At 50.5% G+C, this 25,077-nt stretch overlaps 3 protein-coding genes across 6 annotated transcripts; 1 reads left to right on the top strand and 2 right to left on the bottom strand.

The window, feature by feature from the left end:
* The first annotated feature begins 1,784 nt into the window (after positions 1-1,784).
* Positions 1,785-5,837, top strand: LOC119091700 (proteasome maturation protein). Its single transcript, XM_037214531.1, has 3 exons — positions 1,785-1,884; positions 4,982-5,270; positions 5,554-5,837. Exons 2-3 carry the CDS (start codon positions 4,982-4,984, stop codon positions 5,640-5,642), a joined length of 378 nt encoding a protein of 125 aa, XP_037070426.1. The 5' UTR covers positions 1,785-1,884; the 3' UTR covers positions 5,643-5,837.
* Positions 5,838-5,956: 119 nt separating this feature from the next.
* Positions 5,957-12,999, bottom strand: LOC119091699 (N(4)-(Beta-N-acetylglucosaminyl)-L-asparaginase). 4 transcript variants are annotated; one of them, XM_037214529.1, is made up of 6 exons: positions 12,939-12,999; positions 12,680-12,786; positions 11,928-12,081; positions 9,643-9,868; positions 9,222-9,406; positions 5,957-7,528 (listed from the first exon to the last, which is right to left on the bottom strand). In XM_037214529.1, exons 2-6 carry the CDS (start codon positions 12,783-12,785, stop codon positions 7,195-7,197), a joined length of 1,005 nt encoding a protein of 334 aa, XP_037070424.1. In that variant the 5' UTR covers position 12,786; positions 12,939-12,999; the 3' UTR covers positions 5,957-7,194. The 4 variants fall into 4 exon arrangements, with proteins under 4 accessions (XP_037070424.1, XP_037070421.1, XP_037070425.1 ...); XM_037214526.1 differs by having other exon boundaries at positions 12,885-12,958; XM_037214530.1 differs by having other exon boundaries at positions 12,923-12,942.
* Positions 13,000-14,293: 1,294 nt separating this feature from the next.
* Positions 14,294-17,502, bottom strand: LOC119091829 (DNA excision repair protein ERCC-8). The gene is made up of 3 exons (XM_037214723.1): positions 16,957-17,502; positions 16,590-16,741; positions 14,294-15,244 (listed from the first exon to the last, which is right to left on the bottom strand). The coding sequence occupies exons 1-3, from the start codon at positions 17,111-17,113 to the stop codon at positions 14,696-14,698; spliced, it is 858 nt and encodes a 285-aa protein (XP_037070618.1). The 5' UTR covers positions 17,114-17,502; the 3' UTR covers positions 14,294-14,695.
* Between the last annotated feature and the right edge of the window lie 7,575 nt (positions 17,503-25,077).

Genomic DNA, 25,077 nt, shown 5'->3' with positions numbered 1-25,077 from the left:
TGTTGCTAGAATATTACAAAACAAACTAAGGTAAAAGTGACTATCACATCATGATGACCTGCTTTGGGCATTATTTGATGACACTGGCTGGACTTTTGAAGGAAAGACACAAAGCTACAACTTTAAGTAGCCTTAAATCAAAATGAGGTGTCCAGACACAATAAAAGCACGCATTAGGTGGAGGCAAGGTAGGGTTGCCCTCAGCACAGCCCACCAATATGCCACACACATTGATTCCTCTGATCTGAAAAAACATAACTTATGATTTCACATAAGTCAAATTATGCCAGAAAACTCAGACAATTTTTGACACAACATGAACTTTTCTAAACAGTGCAGGCAGATAACTCCTTTGGTGAAATGGCATATCATGTATGTGCACAACATTGCCTCATACCAAACATTTCTGTTACATTATAGTGCCTTTCATGTCTCAATAAACACATCTAATGCAATCACACAGCTGTGCTAAACTGACATTATTACTGGTTGGTCCATTTCATGGGTGGTAATGCCACTGTGGACAAAGACTATCAATGCTTATGTGGAATATTCAAATGCCAATCAGACAACACTCTCGATATTCATGTATTGAAAAATAACAAGACCCTTAGCTCCAACATAAATATACCTGAGCACACCTTGGCAAAGCACTTTGCATGCAGCATTCCACAAGCATTCAACAGACGGTAGCCTACGTCATAACATTCATAACTGGCAAGTTGTGCAGAAACTGAATCATTACATTGTCAGTTTTGCTGCAGAATGTTCAAATGAGTCATAATATGTAAACTGAGACATAATGTGACTTGGCAACAAACAACATACATCTGATTAGCCCAGAGGCATTTGAAATTACTTCACAATCTGATCCTCTAACCACGATCCCCAATACTGCACCACAATTCAAGTGTTTTGCGACTGAGAAATGTGATTACATTTAATCGCAACAAACAAACCAAAGATGCCGCTAGCACGGCACTGCCAACTTTTGGTACAACATCCTAAATCTGGTGTTAATCCCGATTCTGGTATACTTATAGTATGTGTCGATACCTACTAGTCAAAACTTTGGAGTACCCGGTGTTATATTGCCCTGGGTCAAATCGGATTTTGACTGCGACGAAATCGGCTGGCATTCTAGAGTTCTGTGAACAGAAATATCTCGAAAACAATTCTCCATACCGCTGCAATCCCGTCCGCTTCTCTCTAGATCGAGATGATCATATTTCGCACGGTACCTCACAGGTACCAATTTCTGCGAGACGAAATCAAGGACGGATCCAGGGGCGGGGGGGCAACATTTGTCTAGGGCCTTGGGCAACCAAGCCATGCTTCATTATGATGGTCAACGTCCTTCGAAAAATGGCATTTCTAGAGCCTAGACCTCGAAGACAGCGAAGTAATTTCAGTCGAGGGCAGTGTGTTTAGGAACATTTGTACTAAAGCAAGCGGAAGGTGCACCACGCGAGGGATTCAGCATGATGTAGCGCAAAGTGCAACGATTTCGTATATCTTGATGGTTTTCAGTACTCAGTTCAAACGGCTTCGTCCCTGGTTGAAAAGCTGAGCCCAATGAGCTTAACTAGCCATAAGTCATTCTCGTAGAAAGCAGATTATAAATCATGTGTAAAGTTTTGCAAAAAAATTGTCTGATCAATATACCTGAAACATGTTTTTGTTGTTGCAGTAGAGTTTTTGGTAAATTTAACCAACATTTAGTATTTTTTGCTCATGGTTTGGTGTACATTACAACCAGCCTCAAAAACCTTCAACTCATTCAGGTCAAGCTCATCGTGTGGGGTTCGTTCGGGGTGTTGGTGTTCCCTGGTTGGAGTTCCGGAATTGCCCGGGTGAAACCGTTCCAAAAATTTATTAATAAAGGTGAGTAAGCGTTACGTTGCAGGAGGGGCAATCAGTACCAGGCCAGTATGCTCAATTCAATTAACTTTGAGATGCAAGTATTGCTCGCGCCGTTGTCCCGGTCAATGATAATGATAATGTTACAACGTCTCGACATAGTAGGTTAACCTAAGTACCTTATGTTACGATGGGCCATTGCACATAAATCGGCTTCTTTAAGGTAGCAAATGTAAATAATCATTCAATCGATACATCTACACCCTTACCTTCAACCTTTAATATTACCAGTAGGGAACTTCCGAGCTCTCCAGAGACGAAACACTTTGGCACCATTGATATAAGATAGTCAACTTGCAGTTCCTCTGAGAATACAGCCTTTTAAAGAAAATATGAAATGACACCAGAATGTATCCTAACCTTACCTAACCTAGCCTAAGCTAGTGATCTGACCTAACCTAGCCTAATCTAGCCTAGCTTAACTTAACAGCCCAACTTAATCAAATCTAACCTAACCTAGCATGACACAACATAGCCTAATAATATAACCTAAACTAACCTATCCTAACCCAACCCAACCATGCTATTGTCAGCTGACAACTCCCCCAATCAATCCCCTGCAAAACCATGTCCTGTCAGTATTAGTGATATTAGTGTGGCATGATCCATGACTGACCCCTGTCATTGTTATTGTGATTTTTATATTTGGAGGGTAAGCTGATTAGATTTCCATGAAATGTTCTTGCTTCATGACTATTTATGGGGTCTGATTCTTAAGAATATCCATTGGGGAATGGTGTGATATTGTTGTGTCATGCACCAATGTGTACCATGACCTAGGTACTGGATGTTGGCTGTGGCTGCCTGAACATCATCCCAAATATTTTGTGCAATATTGTTTTTAGCTCTCCAGTTACACTTTGTGATGTTGCTAACCAATTATGGGTCAGGGTGTACTTTCCTACGTAATGTTCAAACAAATCATTGTACACCATTCGCCGTGTTTAAGGCAGGACATATCGTAAATAATCACAAACAGGTAGATTCATGCTCTTACCTTCAAATTTTTATAATTACGATGGCGAGCTCCCGAGCGCCCCACACACACAGCACCCGCGACATCAGTGCCATTACTGCGCGCTGTCACAACATTGCTGCGCATCAAGCAGCATCAAGAACCATAAAAATGTATGGACCAAGGTAACAAGAATCCATGAAATTTGATCTGGTAGGTTAGGTTAGGTTGGGTTAGGTTAGACTAATTTAGGATGTGCTCTGCACTATTTTGGTCTGTGTGTTTCATGAACGTACCTAAACTTGATAAGAAATGATTTTGGTTGCTTTATCACTGCTACCTTGGTCCCGTACATTTTTTATGGTTCTTGATAAGCAGAAATATTGTGCTTACGCAACAACGCAGAAACGGCGCTTGGGAGTCGAGGCGGTGCGGTGCGGTGCGTGCGGCGCTCGGGAGCTCGCTATCGTATTTATTAAAATTCGAGGGCAGGAGCATGATTCTACCTGTTTTGAAATTATTTACGATATGTTCCGCCTTAAACACGATGAATGGTTTACCTTGGTTCCGTGCATTTTGTAGAGTTCTTGGTAAGCAGAAATATTGTATTTACGCAACGGCAACGCAGAAACGGCGCTGGGGAGTCCAGGCGGTGCGGTTCGCGCGGCTCTCGGGAGCCCGCCATCGAAGTTATTGAAATTCGAAGGTAGGAGCATGATTCTACCTGTTTTGAGATTATTTCCGATATGTGCCGCTTTAAACACGCGAATGGTGTGCAATGAGTTTTTCTAACGTCAGGTAGGAAAGTACACCTACACCTAATTATGTATGTGTGTGGCCTGTGGGATCTCAGAAATTGGTGTATTATTATATAATTGTCATGGAGGGATCATGGCCAGCTCACCAAGAGAACATGTTATGCAGTGTTTTTTTGCGATGTTCTAGAATGTGTAGTTGCATTGTGCTGGTAACCTTTACTGTGCCATACAATCAGAATATCTGCTCCATGCCGTGCCATATCCTTTGCCACATGCCAAAGTTGTGTGAGTTGTGTTGTGCCTTGTCAAAGTTGTGTGACCACAGGCAACCTGTTATCAAAATTGTGAACTGTGTAATTCAAAAGTTTTAGCACCTCTGCCAATGGAATGAGTCATGCATGCAGTTAAGACTAAGTTCACATCTTTTATATTTTGTATTGATTGTTTTAGGCTGCTTGTCTATCATCATTGGGCACTGCCCACTGGACAGTCAATAGCAAAATGCATGTATGCATCATTCCTGAGCATTAGTGAGGTACTTTTGAAGCCTGCATGCAGTTTGGGGAAGATTCAAATGTCTGTATATTAGGGAGCATATAGGTTTGGCTTAAAAATCAATTATGCATGCATGACAAAGGCTGGATGATAAGTAGGGTGCTGGTAGTGCAGTGGTTAACGCATCTGCATTAACCGCTGCGCGCCTGGGAAACCAGGTGCCCGCCCTTCCTGCCAGGGTGAGAGGCAGGCAACGCCATATAGCCTCAGTAGCTGAGTGCGTTGTGAAAAGCCTCAATGACACACACCCACATGCTGGAAGATAAGCTGGTGCCAAAATGCCAATGACCTGGTTTGTTAGCATTATTTATATTGGTGGGTGGCTTATATGCTGGTGCATATCCACAGTTTAATTTTGTTTCTCCCAATAAGTGCTGTAGATTTTGTGCCTGGTTCTCAGCCTTGGGATCCAATGCTAAAATTCCAGGTTTGCTTTTAGCATTCAACAACTATACAGAGCAACAGGCAAACCATACGGCTTAACATAAGTGCATAACATAAGTGCATAACATAGGTGGAAGCTATAAATCTTGTAGGGTGCTCCCACCTATGCCATTGTTTTCATTATTGCTCTGTTATGCCAGAAGTGGGATTGACAGGCAGCCCCTGAATTACATCTGTATCTGACCACACATTTCTTCAAAATCTTAGATGTCACACATAAGGGCTGAAATGACCATGGTGGTTTGTGTGCTCTTAACCCCAATAATCACCATTGTCACACGAAGTCAGACATCAGAGCACCCTGCTGTGGAATAAGATTACTGAGTGGCTGGTGCACCCACTGCGGCAGATGTCAGAGAGGCGTGAGTATGGCGCTGCCGCCGACCGACTGACGCTGGGATTGGACGCCGGCCGGCCGCAGCTTGGCGCCCAGGTGCACCCGGTGCAGGCGTCCGTGGCGCGCAGCCAGCGGCTGGAGGCCGAGCTGCGCGGCGACTGGCTGCGCCGCGTGCAGGGCGTGCACGCGCCACTCCGCCAGCAGGCCGAGCTGCGCGCCGCCGGCCGCGTCGGCCGCCTGCCGTTCATGCGCTCCTCGAACCTGATGGCCGATACGCTGACCGGCCGCGACGAGACGCTCGGTGAGCACCACCTGACCTGGCCCCGCGCCGCGGGTGAAGTGGCACTGGCCTGCGGTTCAACGGCACACGGACGGGGTGAACTGTTGATGTAGCTTCCGTGGTTGTTTGCGCCGTCGATGCGCGTAGAAAGCGTAGCTTGTGACCGGTTCGTATAGCGGCAGTGCTTTGATGCACGCTGGGGTTCCTTCCCAATGTTCACGACCGTCGCGACCTGGGGCCGTATGTGTACCTTATGTTGTCTGATCTAATAGTTATGTTCAATGGCCGATGTCTCTGTTTGCAGACTTCAGCGACTACCTCGGCGCCGTAGAGGGCTCCGAAGTGATGGGGCTCCCGCACGCCGTGGTGGAGAAGCAGCTGGGTCTACTGTGACGCGGCCGGGATCGGCCCCTCCAGTGACAGTGCTGTACACAAGTCGAGCTGGCTTGCCTCGGTCGGTCCGAGCGGACACGCTGCGCGTATGCTGCGACATGAGATCTGCGCATGTGATGCCGTCTATCGATGATCGCTTGGGTCGCAGGCCAATGCAGGCGAAACACTCTCGTCATACACATCGTCTTCAGCCCAGCCAGCGTGTTTTGCCTGATGCCGCGGGCCGGGCGTTGGTTCGATCAGTAACACATGGGGAGCAGGCTGTGCTACTGGGATGGTGACGTGTGCTATTGCTGAGATACCAATACCAACTAGCCAGGTGTAGCAGATCCATATCCAAACCCGCAGGTAGCACCTGATGTCAGGCCTTTTCTCCGCCTAACAGTTGGGAGCCAATTCTCTAGGAAATCCGTACGGATGTTGCAGTTTATCATTCAATGTACCCGTAACACGTACTATCGTTTCCGAGCATCACCTGGGCATGGCTGCCCGAGAAACGGCGCTTCGTATCAACATCCATTTTCCAGTTGACCTACCTACGTCGACATATGAATTTCACTGGAGCATTAAACAAAGCAAGACACATTGCTGTCCTGAAATGTCAAGGTCTGAGCATAGTCTTACTTGAAACATTGTTCCGCATGGGAAAAGAATAGTACTGAAAGACACTGCATCATTCAGTAGTTTGGCACTACTGAGTTCAATTACCCGCAGCAGAACGGGTTACATGTTTCCACGTTTCATGATGGTCATAAGATGCAACATACACACACACACACACACCAGCAAAACCGCCCACTTTCCGTATGGTCATTTGGCGTTCTGGCAGCGAGCATCGCGGTCCACCGCTAGGGATACTTCCGTATACTTACGATACTAGAAGAGGTACTTTTTGTATACTTCTGTTGAGCAATGGTCAGGAAGGATCACAAGGGACACGAGCAAGGTGGCCCGTCACCCATCTGACCGGCCGCACGCGCGGCAACGCACCAGCGGCCGCGCGGCCATGGTTCCCAACAGTGGGCGGGCAGTCATGACAAGTACACTCTGGCGCTTGATAGCCAGCGCCGCTGCGTGCCAGCGCGTGAACTGAAATCGAATGAAGAGTTAGCGGTCGGTTCACGATGCAGCAAATGTTAACGTATTGTATGCCACATTTCATGCCGCAGTTACAATTGTCTGCTGAAATGCAGCATATAGCGAGTTGGTAAGGAACATTCAAGAAAAAACTGTACTGTAACAAATTAAATCGACCCTGATTCAACACCCGCGCACAAGGGACCCGCTGGCAGACTGGATTACAGAGTCTTGCGACGGACTCGGCCAGATGCTGAAAGCTCAGACACAGACGGAGCCTACTGTCGCGGCCGTCCGCGAGCAGGCCCAACCACAAGCCAGGTGCCACGTGACCAAACTGGTGCTCGTCAACCAGCCTCAACCCGCATCGCCGACCTCGCTAGATCGGGCCATCACGTGACCAGGGGTAAGTAGCGGCGGACGCAGTGAGCCGTAAAGGAGGGTCTGACATCCACGCAGAGTGCCAGTCGGCGCCTTACTGGCAGCTCACACGCACCACGCGCGCGCCAGCCCGCCCGCCTTCAGCCACGCTGTACGGGAAGCTCTCCAGTCCGTGACAGGCGGCACCGTGCTCTCCGGTTCGCGCCACGGCCACCAGCGCGCCGACGAAGTCCGGGTGGCGCGCCACAATGCGCGCCATGGCGGCGCGGCAGGCGTCGGTCGGCGCCGCGCCCGCGCGCATTGCCTCCACCGCCACCAGGCTCGGCAGGAAGCGCATCATGACGTCACCGTCGCCGGTGGCCACGGCGCCGCCCACTTCGCCGTCCACGTACGCGCCGGCGCCGGGCACTGGACTGTCTCCCACGCGGCTGGCGGAAGGAGGGAGGCGGGTCAGCGGAGAACGGCCACGGCTCTCGAGTGGGAGGGGGCAGCAGGGGACGGCCACGGCTATGGAGTGCGGGGTGGTCAGCGGAGAACGGCCACGGTTCTCGAGTGGCAGGGGGCATCAGAGGACGGCCACGGCTATGGAGTGGGAGGGGGAAGGGCATCAGAGGACGGCCACGGCTATGGAGTGGGAGGGGGGAAGGGCATAGAGGACGGCCACGGCTATGGAGTGCGGGGGGTGGTCAGCGGAGAACGGCCACGGCTCTGGAGTGGGAGGGGGCATCAGAGGACGGCCACGGCTGTGGAGTGCGGGGGGTGGTCAGCGGAGAACGGCCACGGCTCTCGGGTGGGGGGGGCGGGGCGAGGGGCAGCGGAGGACGGCCACGGCAATGGAGTGCGGGGGGGGGGGGTCAGCAGAGGGCGGGCCACGGCTCTCCAGTGGGAGGGGCGAGGGGCAGCGGAGGACGGCCACGGCTATGGAGTACGGGGGGTGGTCAGCGGAGAACGGTCACGGCTCTCGAGTGGGAGGGGCGGGGGGGGGGGGGGCAGCGGAGGACGGCCACGGCTATGGAGTGCGGGGGTGGTCAGCGGAGAACGGTCACGGCTCTCGGGTGGGAGGGGCGGGGGGGGGGCAACGGAGGACGGCCACGGCTGTGGAGTGCGGGGGGGGGGGGGGTCAGCAGAGGGCGGCCACGGCTCTCGAGTGGGAGGGGCGGGGGGCAGCGGAGGACGGTCACGGCTATGGAGTGCGGGGGGTGGTCAGCGGAGAACGGCCACGGTTCTCGAGTGGCAGGGGGCATCAGAGGACGGCCACGGCTATGGAGTGGGAGGGGGAAGGGCATCAGAGGACGGCCACGGCTATGGAGTGGGAGGGGGGGAGGGCATCAGAGGACGGCCACGGCTATGGAGTGCGGGGGGTGGTCAGCGGAGAACGGCCACGGCTCTGGAGTGGGAGGGGGCATCAGAGGACGGCCACGGCTGTGGAGTGCGGGGGGTGGTCAGCGGAGAACGGTCACGGCTCTCGGGTGGGAGGGTCGGGGCGAGGGGCAGCGGAGGACGGCCACGGCAATGGAGTGCGGGGGGGAGGTCAGCAGAGGGCGGCCACGGCTCTCCAGTGGGAGGGGCGGGGGGCAGCGGAGGACGGCCACGGCTATGGAGTACGGGGGGTGGTCAGCGGAGAACGGTCACGGCTCTCGAGTGGGAGGGTCGGGGGGGGGGGGGGCAGCGGAGGACGGCCACGGCTATGGAGTGCGGGGGTGGTCAGCGGAGAACGGTCACGGCTCTCGGGTGGGAGGGGCGGGGGGGGGGGCCAGCGGAGGACGGCCACGGCTGTGGAGTGCGGGGGGGGGGGTCAGCAGAGGGCGGCCACGGCTCTCGAGTGGGAGGGGCGGGGGGCAGCGGAGGACGGTCACGGCTATGGAGTGCGGGGGGTGGTCAGCGGAGAACGGTCACGGCTCTCGGTGGGAGGGGCGGGGGGGCAGCGGAGGAAGGCCACGGCTGTGGAGTGCGGGGGGGGGGAGGCAGAGGGCGGCCACGGCTCTCGAGTGGGAGGGGCGGGGGGCAGCGGAGGACGGCCGTGGGCTATAGTATAAACGAGATCATACAAGTTTGTTTAGCGGGTATAAAGCCAGCGGCAGCCCTCGTGAGCCGGGAGCCCGCTCTGCGCCCTCTCGTTACCCGGGTATCTTGTGGATAGCTCCGTTGGTGCTGGTGCCGGCGGCCATCTGGCCACGGCCGTCGATGGCCACCATGCCGATGGTGTCGTGGCTGGCCGGGCCCGCCCAGGACGGCTCGTGCTGCTGTGGCGCTGCCCGGCCGCGGCGGTACGGGCCGCACGAGTCCGATGGGTCAGGCTCCACATTCTGAAGCGGAGGTATGCGTCCTTGCGACGGCGCGGAACGGCGACCAAAAACGCACTGATACAACGTTGCGCTTTGATGAACAGTGTAGGACTCGCAACTTGCGCCTTTCAAACACTGGAGAACCTTTACTCCAAAGGATCGCATTGCCACTCAAAAACGCACTAGCCATAAATCGGTTTCTGTTACAGTCGATTTTGCCCTGAAGACCAGCTCCAGTGTCCCAACACAGCTCATACCGTCCAAAAGTTGGGCTGGCAGCTTCTCCGTTTCCAGTCCTCGTACAGTTGGCGCGAGTGTTTAGTCTCGAGGCTCTCCTCATGGAAGCCCATCTGGACGGCGAACTGGGTGGCCAGCTCGCCGACCAGCAGCGTGTGGCGCGTGTGCTCGAGGACGGCGCGCGCCACTGACGCCGCGCTCTTGACGCGCCGTAGGCAGCCCACGGCCCCCACCTTCATCGTGGCCCTGGCAGCAGCGGGTTCTGTTGTGACTGACCGCGCTGTCCCATGAGGCGCCGCGTGCGATACACAGGGTACACCATTGGCCTGCTGTGTGCAGGAAGAAGGGGGGGGGGGGGGGTGCCGTAGCTCGGTACAGACACGGACGATACAAAATGTGGTGGATCCTGTCATTTTGAGGCCGGGTGTTCCAGAGAAAACATGGCAAAATTCACTAAAGCTGGCTGCTGAACACCATTAAAATCAATCACGAACTTGATTCCCAGCTTATGTACGGCTAGCTGGCCAGTTGATGTGATCAGCTGATAGCTGATGACTAATCCAGTTTGCTTTGACTTTTATGAAAGAGTACAAAATATCCTAGCATTCGACACGCATGAGGACATGATGGACAAGTATTACGTTACGAATTCAATAACCAACGGAAATAACACGCATGACGTCGGCGGCACGCATAATTTTGTTCAACAATTAAGCGCACAAATTTATCGGCGCATATCTGACTGCTGCTCTAAGGCTAAGGGGCCACGGGAAACCGTCACCCTGTGGTCTCGGGATTCTCGGTACGCGAAGTAATTTAGTTGGGCCCGTATACAAGAGCAGGCGGATCGCCTCGGCGCTCGCAAGCACGCGTGGTGCTTTCGGCAACATAATAAGGTCCTACTGAATTCATCAGAAGAGCCCACGACCAATGCGAGAGCGAGATCCTGGAGCGAGATCAGGAATGTTCCGGCAGATTGGGATTTAGGTCCGCGGCGGTGGTGGTGTAACTGTTACGGCGCTCTGCTCTTGGCCTGTCGGTCTGGGGTTCGGGCCCCGGTCACGTCAAATAAATGGGCTCCCGTCAGCAGCGCAGTGTCGTCAGAACAAGCGAGAAGAACCCAAGACCAGTATAGAGGGTCCCCTAAACGATCGGGAGTACACCGGCAGGCTAACATAAAGGGCCTTGGCCAGAGCCCAGGGCCCTCTCAGCAAAGGGAGTAAATGACCCAGGTCTAGTGTACATGAATTAAGGGAAAGAGCCTTAGGTCAATGTAGAGGATCCCTGATTATTGAGTGCCTCGGCGCGTTACGTCATATGAACCACAGCAACAGCACAGGGCCCTCCAAACAAGCGGAGAGAACCCGATACCAATATGGAGGAACCTTCAGCAACCGAGTGTGCCCCGGCATATGGGGCCCGGGAAATTGTATAAAGCCTTTCGGGCGCGTGCGAAGAATCCGTGGAGGGCCCTTGATTGATTAAGAGTGCCCAGGCATGCTACCGGATAGTGGCAGATGTAGAACCCTACTGTGCCCAGACTCTACATTCAAATAGGAAGTACTCAAGACCTGATGTGTAGGGCCTCCACACAACCGAGTGTGCCCGAGCAGGTTACACATGGGGGTCCCCGACAAGAGGAAAGGCCCTCCACTCAAATAGGACGCTCCCAAGACCCAACGTGGAGTGCGCCCCAGCGGATTGACAGATGGGGTCCAGTCAAAAGCAAGGGGCCCTCAAAAACCAATGGGAAGTGCCAAAGACCGAGTGTGATGGACCCCGAACGATCGAGTGTGCCCGAACAGGCTAAAAGATGGGGCCCCCAGCAAGACTATAGAGCCCTCCACAAGTGACAGGGAATTGGAAGGGCCTCAACAAATGTAGAGGGCCGCATAACACGTGATTTATTCAGTTTATTGGCTATAAAATTTCGACAGAATTGATCTGGCGGTAGCTTCTGGTTTCTGTTCCGCTTATAGAAGGTAAAAATGAAGAAGTAACAAAGAAATCCTGCCTTCATCAATGAATGGGATATATCCAACGATTTTGTTGTGGAGGGGGGGGGGCTGTCACTATCAGGAGGCCTTTTGTCAACCCTGTGCCCCCCCCCCCCCGCCACCACCCCCACCTCCTTGCCAAAGGTTTGGCCTTGCCCCTAGCCGCAGCTGATGGTTAATCATGCATCACTGCACCCGGCTTTGGTGAGGCGTGGGGTACCGTGGACCCGCTGCTACCGCACCGCGCGACACCTAACGCCGGACCGGACGCGGTCGGCGCACACACCCGCTCACGTCCGCCTGCGTACCCGTCCATGATCATGGCATCCAGCGTGGTCTCGCCGTTCTCGTCTGGGCTACCGCCGAAGCCGACCGTGCCGTCGCACTGCAGCTTCTCGCAGGTGGTACACCCGATCTCCACGGCATCCAGCGCCGAGCCCGCCGCCATCAGCACCTGCCAAGCTGCCGCAATGGATGGCAGTGATAGCCCCTGATGACTCAGGGTACACTGAATGACTGTTAAGTGGCCATGGCCCACGTTGGTCTGGTTGGTCCCAGTGGGAGGTGCAGACTAGGAAGTAGTGTCAAGTGATGTGCCATTGGTGGCCACTTAGCAGGTTCAACAAGACAGCTAAATGATGAAATGAAAGTTTCACAAGTAGCACAAACACATGCCTGCATGCACATGGACACAAACACACACACGCAGCACGCACGCATGCACGCACGCACGCACGCACGCACGCACGCACCCACCCACCCACCCACACACACACACACACACACACACACACACACACATACAGACATGCACACATATATATATATATATATATATATATATATATATATATATATATAGGCATGTGCACTCACAAAAATATATGCCAATTGTTATATGTAAATACCATGTTTTCCCCTAAGTGATATTCTGAGCATTTAATGTGGTGCAATCACACCATAGTGACCTTTAGCCACACTAGATGATGTCAAAAAGCATGAACCGTTTGGGCTCCATTTAAGTATCAAATTAACTGTAGCACACCTCTCTCAATCATACCTGTTTCAGTGGCATTGGTGAAACCCCAGGTATTCACCACCAATGGTGCAGCCATTGTAGTTTGCAGCACAGATAGAACTGCTGGTAAGGTGAGCATGCACCACATTCTGTTAAACAAAGAAATTATATGAGCACATAGTTTTCACAGATTTAAAGACACGGCAGTCATTTTCGCACAGTAATGGGCAACTGTTTTTCTACTAACCTGCTTACCACTGCTAGATAACTAATACGCACACCAACCTGGAATCAGTCCCACCTATCTGATCACGGTCCCGGAATATTCCCGGTCGACACACCCGCGTCAGTTTCACGCGCTGGACAAGCTACCAAAATGTTCGTAAAATACTTTATGATACAAACGCCGACTTGTGCTCGCCTTTGCTTTGTTTTTCTGGCCTTGCTTCTTTGACAATTTTAGCTTGTCATACTCGCGAACCCCCGGTGTCTCTGCATCTTGCTAAAATACAATGCTCGTCTGACTTTAGACGATGGCTTTTCCCTACCTTCGTTGGTTTGACAAGTTGATTTGGTGTCACCCGCGCATTATCAGGGTCGCTCCAGCTCACTAAAATGCAATACAGTTACTCTCTTGCGTCATGGTTGATTGTACAGTTTCATTTGAATATAACGCCAATGTCACTGGAGTGCCTCAGGCGTGCATGACTTTCCATAAACAAACCAGAGTCCAGCGGTTTCCGTGACCGTTTTATTGTCAACTCGGGACGTTGGATTGGACTTTTTGGTCGTGAAGCACAGCTCTGTCGCGCGGGTGTCTCCTGCTATGCTATGAGACGAAATTTCCCATTAGGTCAGGCGCGGAGCCGGCATGCATTTAAAAAGTAGTTGCCACCAGTTTCGAGGGTCACGCATGCAACTTGGCTACACCGCTTCACGACCGATGTTGATAATTAATCCCCCCAAACACGTTCCGTTATGCGAAACTTTTTGCCCAGCCCTGAATCCCGCTATTAATGCATTGTCAATTGCTGCGATGCGTGCATAACGCAGGTACGTTTACCCGCATAGATGCCGCATATCACTCGTATTTCGTTTCGAAACGTCTGGGCGTGACAAAGTAGAATATTTGCTCGTTGTGACGATTGTCTGCCACTGAACGCATGCATACGGCGGCACACCCACCTTTTTCGAACATACTGAACGAAGAACTGCTCCGGTTTCCTAGAGTCAGGACACGCCGCCGGCGTCGCATCACGCATAGATGCTTCTATTTAAAGGAACATCATGACCCCATGCCGAGGACACTACTTGGTGACGCAAGGCCACCAGAAGATCGCTCTCCAGCTGCTGTCATCCCTTGTTTGCATCCTTCGGATTCCGCATTGAGCACGCTAATGTCATTAGCCATCTGCGCCACAGTGGTCATCCCGTTTAAATCAGGTAATGGATTTATTTACGGCCAGCATTTTGGGAACACCTTGATGGGTGGGAGAGCGTGACGGCAATTTCACGCACAATCCTTCCTGTCCGTGGCTGCAATGTAGTATATATATATATATATATATATATATATATATATATATATGTATGTATATATATATATATATATATATATATATATATATATATCTGTATATATATATATATATATATATATATATCGGCAAATGTGTCCGACATCTTCATCGATGCACAGCGGTCTCTCGTTACCTCAGTTTGCAACAATCTACCGACCAAGCACAACACAAACATGGTTCTGTTGTCATTGGGGCTTTACAACACGCTCAGCTGATGAGGCTATCTGGCGTCGGCTGCCTCTCACACCGGCAGCAAGGGCGGGTGTCGCGGGGAATCTCACTCCGTATCTCTGGTTTCCTCAACACGCAGTGGTTACCGCAAACGTGTCAAAACGATCACTGGCTGGTACATGACGAGCACAATCACATCCGCTCGTGGCCCTCTCCTGCACGCTGCCTGCCTGCCTACGGCCTGCCTACGGCCTGCCTACGGCCTGCCTACGGCCTGCCTACGGCCTGCCTACGCCCTGCCGGCGTGCTAGTCGTCATCGCTCCACTCATCCTGCATCACATCGCCGGCCCCGTTCGACGCCCGGCCGGTGGCGTCCGGCCGCCGCGCCTGCTCGTGCGCGCTCGTCCTGGCGGCGCTCCACACCAGCACGTTATTGTCAGCGCCGGCCGTCAGCAGCCGGCCGCAGCGGCGATCGTACTCGCACGCGAGCACGGGCCGCAGGTGACCGTCGAGCCTCTGACACAGCCGGCCGCCGCCCAGGTCACAGGTGGCCAGCTGGGTGCCGTCCGGCAGAAAGGCCAGCTGGCGGCGGCCGTCGGCCGTCACCGCCAGCTGGTAGCCCAGGCCGGCGGTGTTGCTGAGCCGCAGACGTGGGATGGCGAGCCAGCACGCGCGGCCCGTCAGCAGGTCCCAGACGGCGCAGGCGCCGTCGCGCCCCACCGACACCAGGTGGCGGCCGTCGGCTAGGAAGCGCAGACCGGCCACGGGCGCGCGGTGCGCCACGTTCTCGCGCGGGTGATGCCGGCCCAGCGACGCCAGCTGGCTCTTGGCGTAGCGCACGTCCCAGAACAGAATCTGCCGGAGGCGCCGCGCACTGTCACGCTTTTTCTCGAGGATGATGTCATTGTTGGTCACAATGACAGCGCGACGCTAAAGATTGAAATTGTGCAGCGCAAAAAGGTGGAACGTCCGCGCATTTGGAGTTATAAACCCATCATTTAAACCTATCACACGAAGATATAGATGGGTTTACATTTTGGCATGCTGCCGCGATATCAACCCCTCTATTTCTCAATTCTCCCGGTTTTCTTCCGGGGAATCAGGCCATTACTACTGCCGTGTCGATGTGAATAATGTTCCTCGCAAGTGCACTGAACAACTGACTAAGGACTAAATGCACTTCATGTGACTTTTAGTTAATTGCGGATCACACAAATCGATCCATCGATAGTACTGATAGTACTAGATAGAGCAATCGAATGTCACTCACAGTTACACAACGCTTGGTTACGCTTTTTCCCCGTGACTGATGACGCCGCAGACCACGCCATATATCTCGCAAATTATAGCATGGTCTGGCGACTTTGGTACTGCGGCTCCCGTTACAACTGTCGTGTATCTTTAAAACGGACATCAAACGAAAGAGCGTCTCCTTCCCTGACAGGAATACGTACTAATGTAGGCCGAGCTTAGCTTTAAGGTCACTTACCGAAGTGACGCCGGGCAGCCGGTGTCACTTCATATGAACTATTCCGCAAGATGTCAGGTCTAAAGGCCGTCTACTTGAAATGGACAACAACGACCATGCCACTATAATTTAAAAATTCGCCTTATCTGAATTTAAATGGCGACTAGTTGACCTTGTACTGTGCAGCCGAACCTGAGACGCAAAATCCAACCAGCTAATACACTGCACTAAAACACTCAAAACGGAAGAGTCTCCACCCACGACACCATCCTGTACGTGAGCAATGTCCGTGGCCTGACCTCGCGTCGAAATAGCTTCCCCAGAGTAAGTCGTTACTGATCGCGCGTTACTATGGGATCCGGGGGCGTTGTGTAGACATAACCCACTTCAAGGTTTTGCGTACCCAACAATTTTATATATGTCCCGTCGCTCGAAGCCAAGGAATATACTCTAACGACATATACTATTGCTGCTGCATATGTAACGCTATGAAAGTCACTGGCAAGGGACCAGCATGGGCACATTTACCTCGTAAATGTATTTGCGGTGCAACGGCTCGCAATAAACAGCCCCAAAGACATGCAAAAAAAATCTGCCGGGGATCTCACTGCCCCGGCAACCCAGCTTGGCCGACATGTCGCCCAGCAGCTGACAGCTGGGCGACAGAGGGGCCCAGCGTCCCGCTGTGGCCAGCAGGCGGCCGGCATGCGTCTGCTGGTGTATATGGCGTACCCGTTTGTCGCGTCCGCCGGTGGCCAGCAGGTGGTGATGGGCAGGAGACCAGCGGCACGTGTCGACCGAGGCGGCCGCGTGACCCCGCAGCTGGTGCGTGTTGGAGCCTGACCTCAGGTCGCAGAGCGTGACGGTCGCACTTTCGCCGCCCACTGCCAGCACGCGGCGCACTTGCCCGCTGTTAGAGGTACCAGCAGTATGTCCCTGTTGTTTGACATCTTCCAAACAATTTACTTTTATAGCCAGTCGGGTGAATGATCATTCGAATTTACCTGAGAAGCAGGCGATAGACCCAAAGACAATCGCTGTGGGATCACCATTGTTCAAAAGGTGACATACGCATCAATCATCGGTGGCGTGGGCTTACCAGCAATGAGACTGTGTGCCGTGGCAACTGGTGACATTGCATGACAAATGAGTTTCTCATCGAAACGAAATGTCTCGCTTTTCGTCATGGTATTAGTGTCCCACACCTGAAACACAAACTGTCTGTCATCCAACGATTCTACAGTTCGTTGTATCATGCGGCTATCAATGCATTGGCGACTGAAAGGAATTGCGCATTAGCAAAACATCGTTATCACGTCCAGATGTGACACGTAGTAGCGCATTCCCATATTCATATGGCATCTTTTACCATTTGAATCGTAACTGTCCAGCAAATATGCCAACAGCGATACTCCTATACTCCAGCGATACAGCGACTGTCTCCGTACGCAGAACCGACGGCAGCTGGCTGGTGGGAGTGTTGGACTGTGTCGGCCTGGTCGCACGAGACCACCGACCGGATGGCCAGGGAGCATCGACCCGATCCGAATACGCGTTAGACTGCTGTTGGTTGATGGCGGGTGGCCTCCAGGACAAGGATGGGCCAGTCAGTGACCAGGCATTCGCTGGACAATAGGCCGCCGTCCGTGAAGTCGGATGCTCTCCACCCCTTCCCCACCCCAACCCCCAACTTCCCGACGCAGCCGACCACACAGGCCGCTATCCGTGGGCCCACAGCGACCAACATCACGCGGGCCGTCGGCCCGGCAGCCGCCCGACATCGGCCGATGTCGTGGGCGACAGCCGCCCGACAATCGGAGTTTTGGGGCATGTGCCGACCGCGTAGGCTTAAGAGTGCCCGCCCTGTAGTACGCTTTACTGGCTGATGAAGTAAATAAACCTCACCACCTGAGCTAGTTGTGATTTTGCCGTCAAGACGCACCAACCCTAGCATAATGACTGATAAAAAAAGAAATGTTGATGCATGGTGCTGTGAATGCATTTTCAATGCTTATAACTAAGTCAGTTGAAAAGTTTCATTGTCTTAAACTGTGAATTTGCAGATGAGACCTGCTGAATGGCTTGCACTACCAAGCTTCACGTGCTAGTGAGGTACATACATGCATACGGGCAGTCATATCCGCTGCTGATGAACAGGCCAGGTGTCAAGAGGATACCAGCTGACTTCAGCCACAGTGGACTGGTGGCCTGCTTGGCAGTTTCCCCTGTTCACAAGTAAAGTTAAAGAGTATGAATGGGGAGGACCAATGCCAAAAAATTTTCAAAGAAATATCATACAAATATATGTATAGCTATTGTGATGCCTCTGTATGTTGACGCAAAAAAAAACTGAAAAAGAGGATTGCTTCCTATTGCATATGACAATACAATTAATGTTATTTTTGGCAATGACACCTTCTTAAGTTAAAACTGCCATTTTAAACTAATCTTTCATTTTTTGCATACAATATACACAATCTTTCACTCATGTTACCTGTCAAGAGCCTTGCCACAACTGGGGCTATATGCTGCAGAGTTCCAGTGATGTTGTACATGTCATGATATAGATACTGCCATTGTTCCCACCAGACGCAGGCTGCAATAAAATAACACTCATAAGTACAAACATGTCAAAGGGCTAACCCTGAGCCACAATGCCACAGGACAATCTTGGTATCTGAACCCTCTAGCACATTTATCTGGAAAACAGAAGGAAGCAAATCAATTGTTGATCTAGGTGGCACAGGTTCATTGATAGGGTGATAGGTTCAGGGAATAGAAAAATCACCTAATCTTCTTTGCATTCAATTGTGTGCTCAGAGCATCCTTACAAGCCATTTGCAAGCACTTTTGGCAAGTGAATTGGAAAATATGTGCACAATGATAATCAAATTTCTATTAGCTGCTACCATGCACTTCAATGAACATTCCATATATAATATAAGACAGTCTCATTACGGATTACCTAAAAATTATACCAATTATCAATGCCTTTTGCCAGAATGATGGAACTTACTATCGTTGCTCTATGTCCTCCAAGCTAGACAGGTGACAGGACTATCAAAAAACCATATCTACTCAGAGCACAAACGCAACCCAAGTTTATCTTTGAACAATCATTGTCTCATCATCTCTGCTGTTCGTCAATATAGAAGATCCCAAAGAACGTTTGTCTACAATTAATGTAACATTGCTTCTGTTCTCGCTTGAATACAGCATGCTTGACAGCCCGGATTAACATCAATACTTGCGCCTACAAGACCATCGTTACGGTGCTTCATAAGGAAGCAGCAACAACAAAAGGTTTCATTTCAGCCAATTTAAGACCCCCTTTCCGTTCCCGCTATCAGCGGGAACGAACATTTCCAAGCCTAAGCCCATGAGCTAATTGCATGGCTCAAGCGTCCGTTTCTGTTGTCTTTATGGCGTCACTTTCGTATCAATTTTTCTGGCAGCTTTTTCGTCGTCTGTGAGCCGCGTTCGCTCTGTCGTCAGCACGGTCCTGAACACCAATCACAGCCCAGTATTTGTCCTACCGAACGCCACCTGACCAGTCATGTTGCCTATGACGTTACGCACGGGCTGACGATGACGCCAGGCTTTTTTCTGCCCTGTTCGATCAATCGTCAGCACGATTGTCAGCTGGAACGCGCGGCGTCATGCGTGCCGGCGGTGCGTTCGATGTGCGGACTGAGTGTAACGTTTTTCTTTTTCACTTTCCTTTCCCTTTTTCCTTTACCTTTTGCTTCAGGCTTATTAATTTACTGTGGGACACAACCACACACCTCACCAGCGACGGATCCAGAGGGGGGGGGGGGGGGACTACGAGGTCATCCCCTTTGTGCCCCGAAGGGGTCCATTGGCCCCAGGGGTCCTAGCCGGCTGAACAGGTGCAGTTTTTTAACACCAAAGCCAACAAACTAAGACATTAATGGATTTATAGGCGACGGATTTATAACAGTTACAAGCAAAAGTGAAGGCATGAGGGGTAAAAAAAACTTCAATGATTGAAAAAGTTGTGAATTGGGAATTCTCGGCTCATTGCGCTCTCGAAGGGCCCTATGCCGTTTCTGAGGGACCTATATGCTCGCTTGCGGGGTCATCGCAATAATTATGGAGCCTTCCACATTGTTCTTGATTGTTTTGCATTTGCTCGGAGGGCTCTGCACTGTTGCTGGTCCCTTCTTGCTAGCGCGTCGGGACACTCTTGTCGATCAAGGGCCCTTCCATGGATTCTTTCCATTCGCCAGAAGGGCTCTGTGAGCTATAGCCGGGGCTCCATATTTTAACTTCCCGGGGTGTTCTCGGCTGCTCAGAAACTCTGCGTGAGTCTCGGTCAACCTATCGCCCCCCCCCCCCTTCCAATATGCCCGCGGGCCCTTTGCATTGGACTAGGGCGCTTCCAATTCTCTGCCACTTACCTAGGGCCTCACACTTTTGTCGTGGGCCCATCTAATATCCTGTTTGGGCACACTCGGTCGTTCGGAGACCCTCCAAACTGGGTCGTGGGTACTTTTTATCTGAATGGGAGGGAGTCTACGCTCTTGTGGGGAGATGGGCCTACGGTCTACCTGATAACCTGCTCCGGCACGTTGGAACGTTCGGCGCCCTCTTCATCGGGTCACGGGCATGTTCTATTTGAATACGGCCCTACGCATTGTCGGGCCCCTCTGTTCGCCTCATCGGTCACACTGGACTGTTGGGGACTCTGCACATTGGGTCTTGGTGTTTGAATTTAGGAGCATGCGCTCCTGTCAGGGTCACTTGATAACTTGCTCGGGTGCACTCCATCTTTCGGGGGTCCTCCGCACTGGGTTCTGGGTACTTCCTATTAACGGAGCGCCTGCGTCTTGTCAGGGCCCCTTCTGATAAGATTATCTGGCCCATTCGATCTTTGAGGACCTCTACATCTGGTTTTGGGTGTTTCCTATCTGGATGGAGGGCCCTCCACTTTTTCGGAGGCCCTATCTGTTAACCTCTCTGGCGCACTCTAGCATTCGGGGCCCTCTACATCATGTCGTGGGCATTTATATCTGAACGGAAGGTCCTACGCTCTACGCTACGATCTGTCAACCTTTCTGGGCTCATTCGATTATTCGGGGACATTCCACATCGTATTCTGGATACTTCCTACCTGAAAGGAGGGCCCCACACACTTGTCGGGAACCCATCTGTTCGCCTCCTCGGCCACGCTGGATTGTTCGGAGGGCTCTGCATATTGGGCCTTTGTGTTTGAATTTAGGGTCCTACTCCTGTCAGGGTCATGAGATAATTTGCTCGGGTACACTCCATCTTTCAGGTGCCCTTTGTACTGGGTTCTGGGTACTTCTTATTTGAATGGAGTGCCTTACGCTCTTGCTGGACCCCTTCTGAAAAGCTGCTCCAGCACATTCCATCGTTCGGGGACATTTATATGGGGTCTTGAGCGCTTTCTATTGGAATGGAGGGTCCTACGCTCTTGTTGGGAGCCCGATTTGTTAACCTGCTCGGGCACACTCGATCATTCGGGGACCCTCTTTATTGGGTCTTCGGTACTTCTTTTTATTGGAGGGCCCTACGCTCCTGACAGGGACCTTATATGTCAACCTGCTCGAACACACTCGATTGTTTGGAGCCCTGCGCATTGTGTCATGAACATTTCGTATCTGAATGGATGGCCCTATCTTCTTGGTGGGCTCTGTCTATTAAGCTGCTCGGGCCGGTGGCGGATGCGAAGGGGAGGGGGCGGAGGCAAGGGACCATGCCTTTCTGGACCACGACGAGGGGATCTAAAGACTCCAAGGGGCCCATAAGCGGCCGAATGGATGCAGTTTTCTAAGAAAAAACGCAGTAAAACATGACGATTGTGAGCCTACAGAGGACTTAGAACAATGCTAGTTAATGGAAAGAGTTCATAAGCAGACGAGGTTAATTCTTCGCTGATTGCAATGGTGAATGATGCTTCGCTGATGAATTGATTGAATCGCTGTTGCTTGGGAAAATTTGGGGGCTAATTACGCTGTCCAGAGACAATGGGCTGTTGGTTGTCCTGGCCCCTGATGTACACTTGCCGGGCCAGCCTGATCGCTAAGGAGCTTTCCACGTTGCCCTTGATCTCTTTGTATTTTCTTGTAGGACCTAACGCTGCTGTTGGGACGCTATCTGCTTCCACGCCTGGGCACTTTTGACCGATACAGGTTTTCTTGCCCGGATTCTTCCCATTCGCCCGAAAGGCTCTACATGGTTTGTTTATTTGCTATACGGTTTTTTCGGTGCCCAATGCCAGGGTACGCTCAGTTGCTCGAGGACCATTCATGTTTGTCTTGGGTTCTTTTCACTTCCTTGGAGGGCCTTGTGCTGTTGGTGGGGCTCTTATAAGGTAAGGCACCGATACACTCGATGTTCAGTGGCTCTATTATTTGATCAAGGGCTCGTTCCCTTTTATCTCATTTGCGGAGGACGCTTCACTCCTATCGAGGCCCTTTCTGTTAACCCGCCCTTGCTCTCTTGAGCGCACAGGGGTATCAATTCATGGCTTTGGATAATTCCCTTTGCTCACAGGGTATTGTGATCTGGCCGGAGCCTTATACGTTAGTCTGTCGGGGCACTACCGATCGCTTAGGGCCCACCACGTTAGTCTTGGGTTCTTTTAGTTTGCTCTGACCTTACGCTTGTTGACAAGAGCCACTTTATTGGCCTCCTGCGGCACCCATGATCGCTCAAGTTCCGTCCCTATTAGCTTTGGTGCATTATCCTTACAGCAGCAGTCGTATATGCGCCGATGGATTTTTACGCGTAATTGTCAAACTTAATTCTGCGTGCCGCCGACATCGCATGTGTCATTTTCATTCACTTTTGAGTGTTTGACACTTATTATACCGGTGCATCACGTTCTCAGCGTATTTTGAATGCCAGGATATTTTGCACTACTTCAAACGAAAGAAAAATTATGCATTAGTCATCAGCCATCAGCTGATTACGTGGCCCAGCCGGCTAGCCGTAAATTAGCTAAGAATCAAGTCCGTGCTGGGATTTGATGGTTGTTAGCAGCCAACCCGATTTATTTTTCCCGGTTGTTCCAGAACACTCAGCTCCAAATTGCAGGATTTAACATGATCTGTAGAAAATAAATGAGCTCTATGTATATGCATACGTAGCATGCCTAGTTTTATAGGGCTGCGCGCAGCAAGATAGGATTCTGTAATATATATATATATATATATATATATATATATATATATATATATATATATATATATATATATGCTACATGCTATTTGTCCTCAAATAATGACCGGAATGCAAGGATATTTGTTTAGGGGAGCTTCAAACTGTAATGGGCCCCACACTGCTGCTTGTCCCTCCCCTGAAGAGTCCTGGATCCGCCCCTGCGCCATGCCAACATCATTGTCAGCCACCTTTTCATGGCCACTCTTCGCGGTTCAATTCCTTCCTTATCTATCTCACGTTGCATTTCCCTCCGATAAGAGGCAAGTGCCCTCACCCCCCCCCCCCCTTAACTTACCCGCCAACGCAAGAGCTACCGATCAGACCTCGTTTCAGGCAGAGGGATTTTTTGATCTGGTAGTGCTTTCTCTGCATGCTGATGGGCTGACGAAAAAAAAATCCTGGTATCTTCATCGGCCCGTACTGTAACGGGCCACATGACTTTGTGGTCACATGATGTGCCGTAGGGCGAATACTGGGCCATGATTGGTGCAGACAAACGTGCTGACGAACGATCAAACGGGCCTTCGTCATCCGTCAGCGGGAGAGAAGCCCACTACCATATCAAAAAATCGCTCTAACTGACGCGGGAGCTTGATTTCGTAGCTTTTGCGTTGGCAAATATGTTAACGTTCGTCAAGTTGGCAGAACATTTACATTCAGATTCAGGTTCATGTCCGGGATTCAGCGGGCTGCTCAAATTGGCCTGAAATTTTGTTTACAGATGCAGTTTAATCTCCTGACCATAATGAGCACAAAAGCGCGGACCGGTACGCAGTACTACCGGACATATATCAATATGAAATATCACAATATAACGGCGGACGCCTTAAATTCTTTCCGAACTCCGTCTGCTGGTACATATTGGCCTCCTAATTACGATAAATACAAAGTCTTGGACCGGTACGCTGTACCAAAAAGGCTTCAGTTGTTCTAATGTTAAGGTCACAAACCCAGGATGCATTGCATTTTATCATCCTTGACTCATTTTCATCTGTGATATTCAGCGGACTGCTCAGATTGGCCCTAAATTTTGTCTACAGATGCAGTTTAAATCTTCTGAGCATATGAGCGCAGACTCTGGGACCAGTGCGCCTTATTTTCGGATATATATCAATATGAAAGATTGCAATAAAAAGGCGAACTCTTTCAATTCTTTCCAACTCCGCGTACTGGTCGATATCAACCTCCTGATCACGAATAACACAAAATGTTGGACCGGTGCGCTGTGTCAGAAAGTTGAGCTTTTTGACATGCCAAGCCCGTGGGGTATTGACGATAGGAGAGAGAGAGAGAGAGAGAGAGAGAGAGAGAGAGAGAGAGAGAGAGAGAGAGAGAGAGAGAGAGAGAGAGGAGAGAGAGAGAGAGAGAAGAGAGGGAGAGAGAGAAGAGAGAGAGAAGAGAGAGAGAGAGAGAGAGAGAGAGAGAGAGAAGAGAGGAGAGAGAGATGAGAGAGAGAGAGAGAGAGAGAGATAGAGAGATGTATATATATATATATATGTATTATATATATATATATAATATATATATATATATATATATATATATATATATATATAATATATATATATATATATGTATATATAATGTATATATATGTATAATATATATATATATATATAGATATATATATATATATATATGATGTGTATATATGTAAATATATATATATATATATACATATATATATATACATGTATAGATATATGTATAAATATATATATATATATATATACATTTATATATATATAATTATATATATTATAAATATATATATATATATGTGTGTGTATATAATGTATAAATATAATATAATATATATATGTATAAATATATATATATACATATATATATATATATGGGATGGATATATATGTATATATATATATAGCAGACTTAGTATTACATTTGATGTTTAGTGGACTTTTTTAGGATTTGACTGGAAATATCTAAAAACATGCAGCGTGATTTTCTGAGCATAATGAGCATAAAACCTTAGACCTTTGACCCCTAA

This window comes from Pollicipes pollicipes, unplaced genomic scaffold, assembly GCF_011947565.3.
Source record: "Pollicipes pollicipes isolate AB1234 unplaced genomic scaffold, Ppol_2.1 Scaffold_3447;HRSCAF=4054_pilon_pilon_pilon, whole genome shotgun sequence".
Lineage (NCBI taxonomy): Eukaryota > Metazoa > Arthropoda > Thecostraca > Pollicipedomorpha > Pollicipedidae > Pollicipes > Pollicipes pollicipes.
Note: the sequence above shows the minus strand (reverse complement) of the source record. Positions and strands in the feature narration are given on the sequence as shown.

What these genes read in the sequence shown, in the direction of transcription:
- LOC119091700 (XM_037214531.1), top strand. Translation starts at nt 4,982, where the DNA reads ATGTCAGAGAGGCGTGAGTATGGCGCTGCCGCCGACCGACTGACGCTG. An exon ending in CGGCCGCGACGAGACGCTCG is followed by an intron (nt 5,271 to 5,553) that starts GTGAGCACCACC and finishes CTCTGTTTGCAG; the next exon opens with ACTTCAGCGACTACCTCGGC.
- LOC119091699 (XM_037214529.1), bottom strand. Translation starts at nt 12,785, where the DNA reads ATGTGGTGCATGCTCACCTTACCAGCAGTTCTATCTGTGCTGCAAACT. An exon ending in GATGCCATGATCATGGACGG is followed by an intron (nt 9,869 to 11,927) that starts GTACGCAGGCGG and finishes CGCTGCTGCCAG; the next exon opens with GGCCACGATGAAGGTGGGGG. An exon ending in GCTATCCACAAGATACCCGG is followed by an intron (nt 7,529 to 9,221) that starts GTAACGAGAGGG and finishes TCCTTCCGCCAG; the next exon opens with CCGCGTGGGAGACAGTCCAG.
- LOC119091829 (XM_037214723.1), bottom strand. Translation starts at nt 17,113, where the DNA reads ATGATACAACGAACTGTAGAATCGTTGGATGACAGACAGTTTGTGTTT. An exon ending in GGCACACAGTCTCATTGCTG is followed by an intron (nt 16,742 to 16,956) that starts GTAAGCCCACGC and finishes GCGTGCTGGCAG; the next exon opens with TGGGCGGCGAAAGTGCGACC. An exon ending in CCGGCGGACGCGACAAACGG is followed by an intron (nt 15,245 to 16,589) that starts GTACGCCATATA and finishes CGCCTCCGGCAG; the next exon opens with ATTCTGTTCTGGGACGTGCG.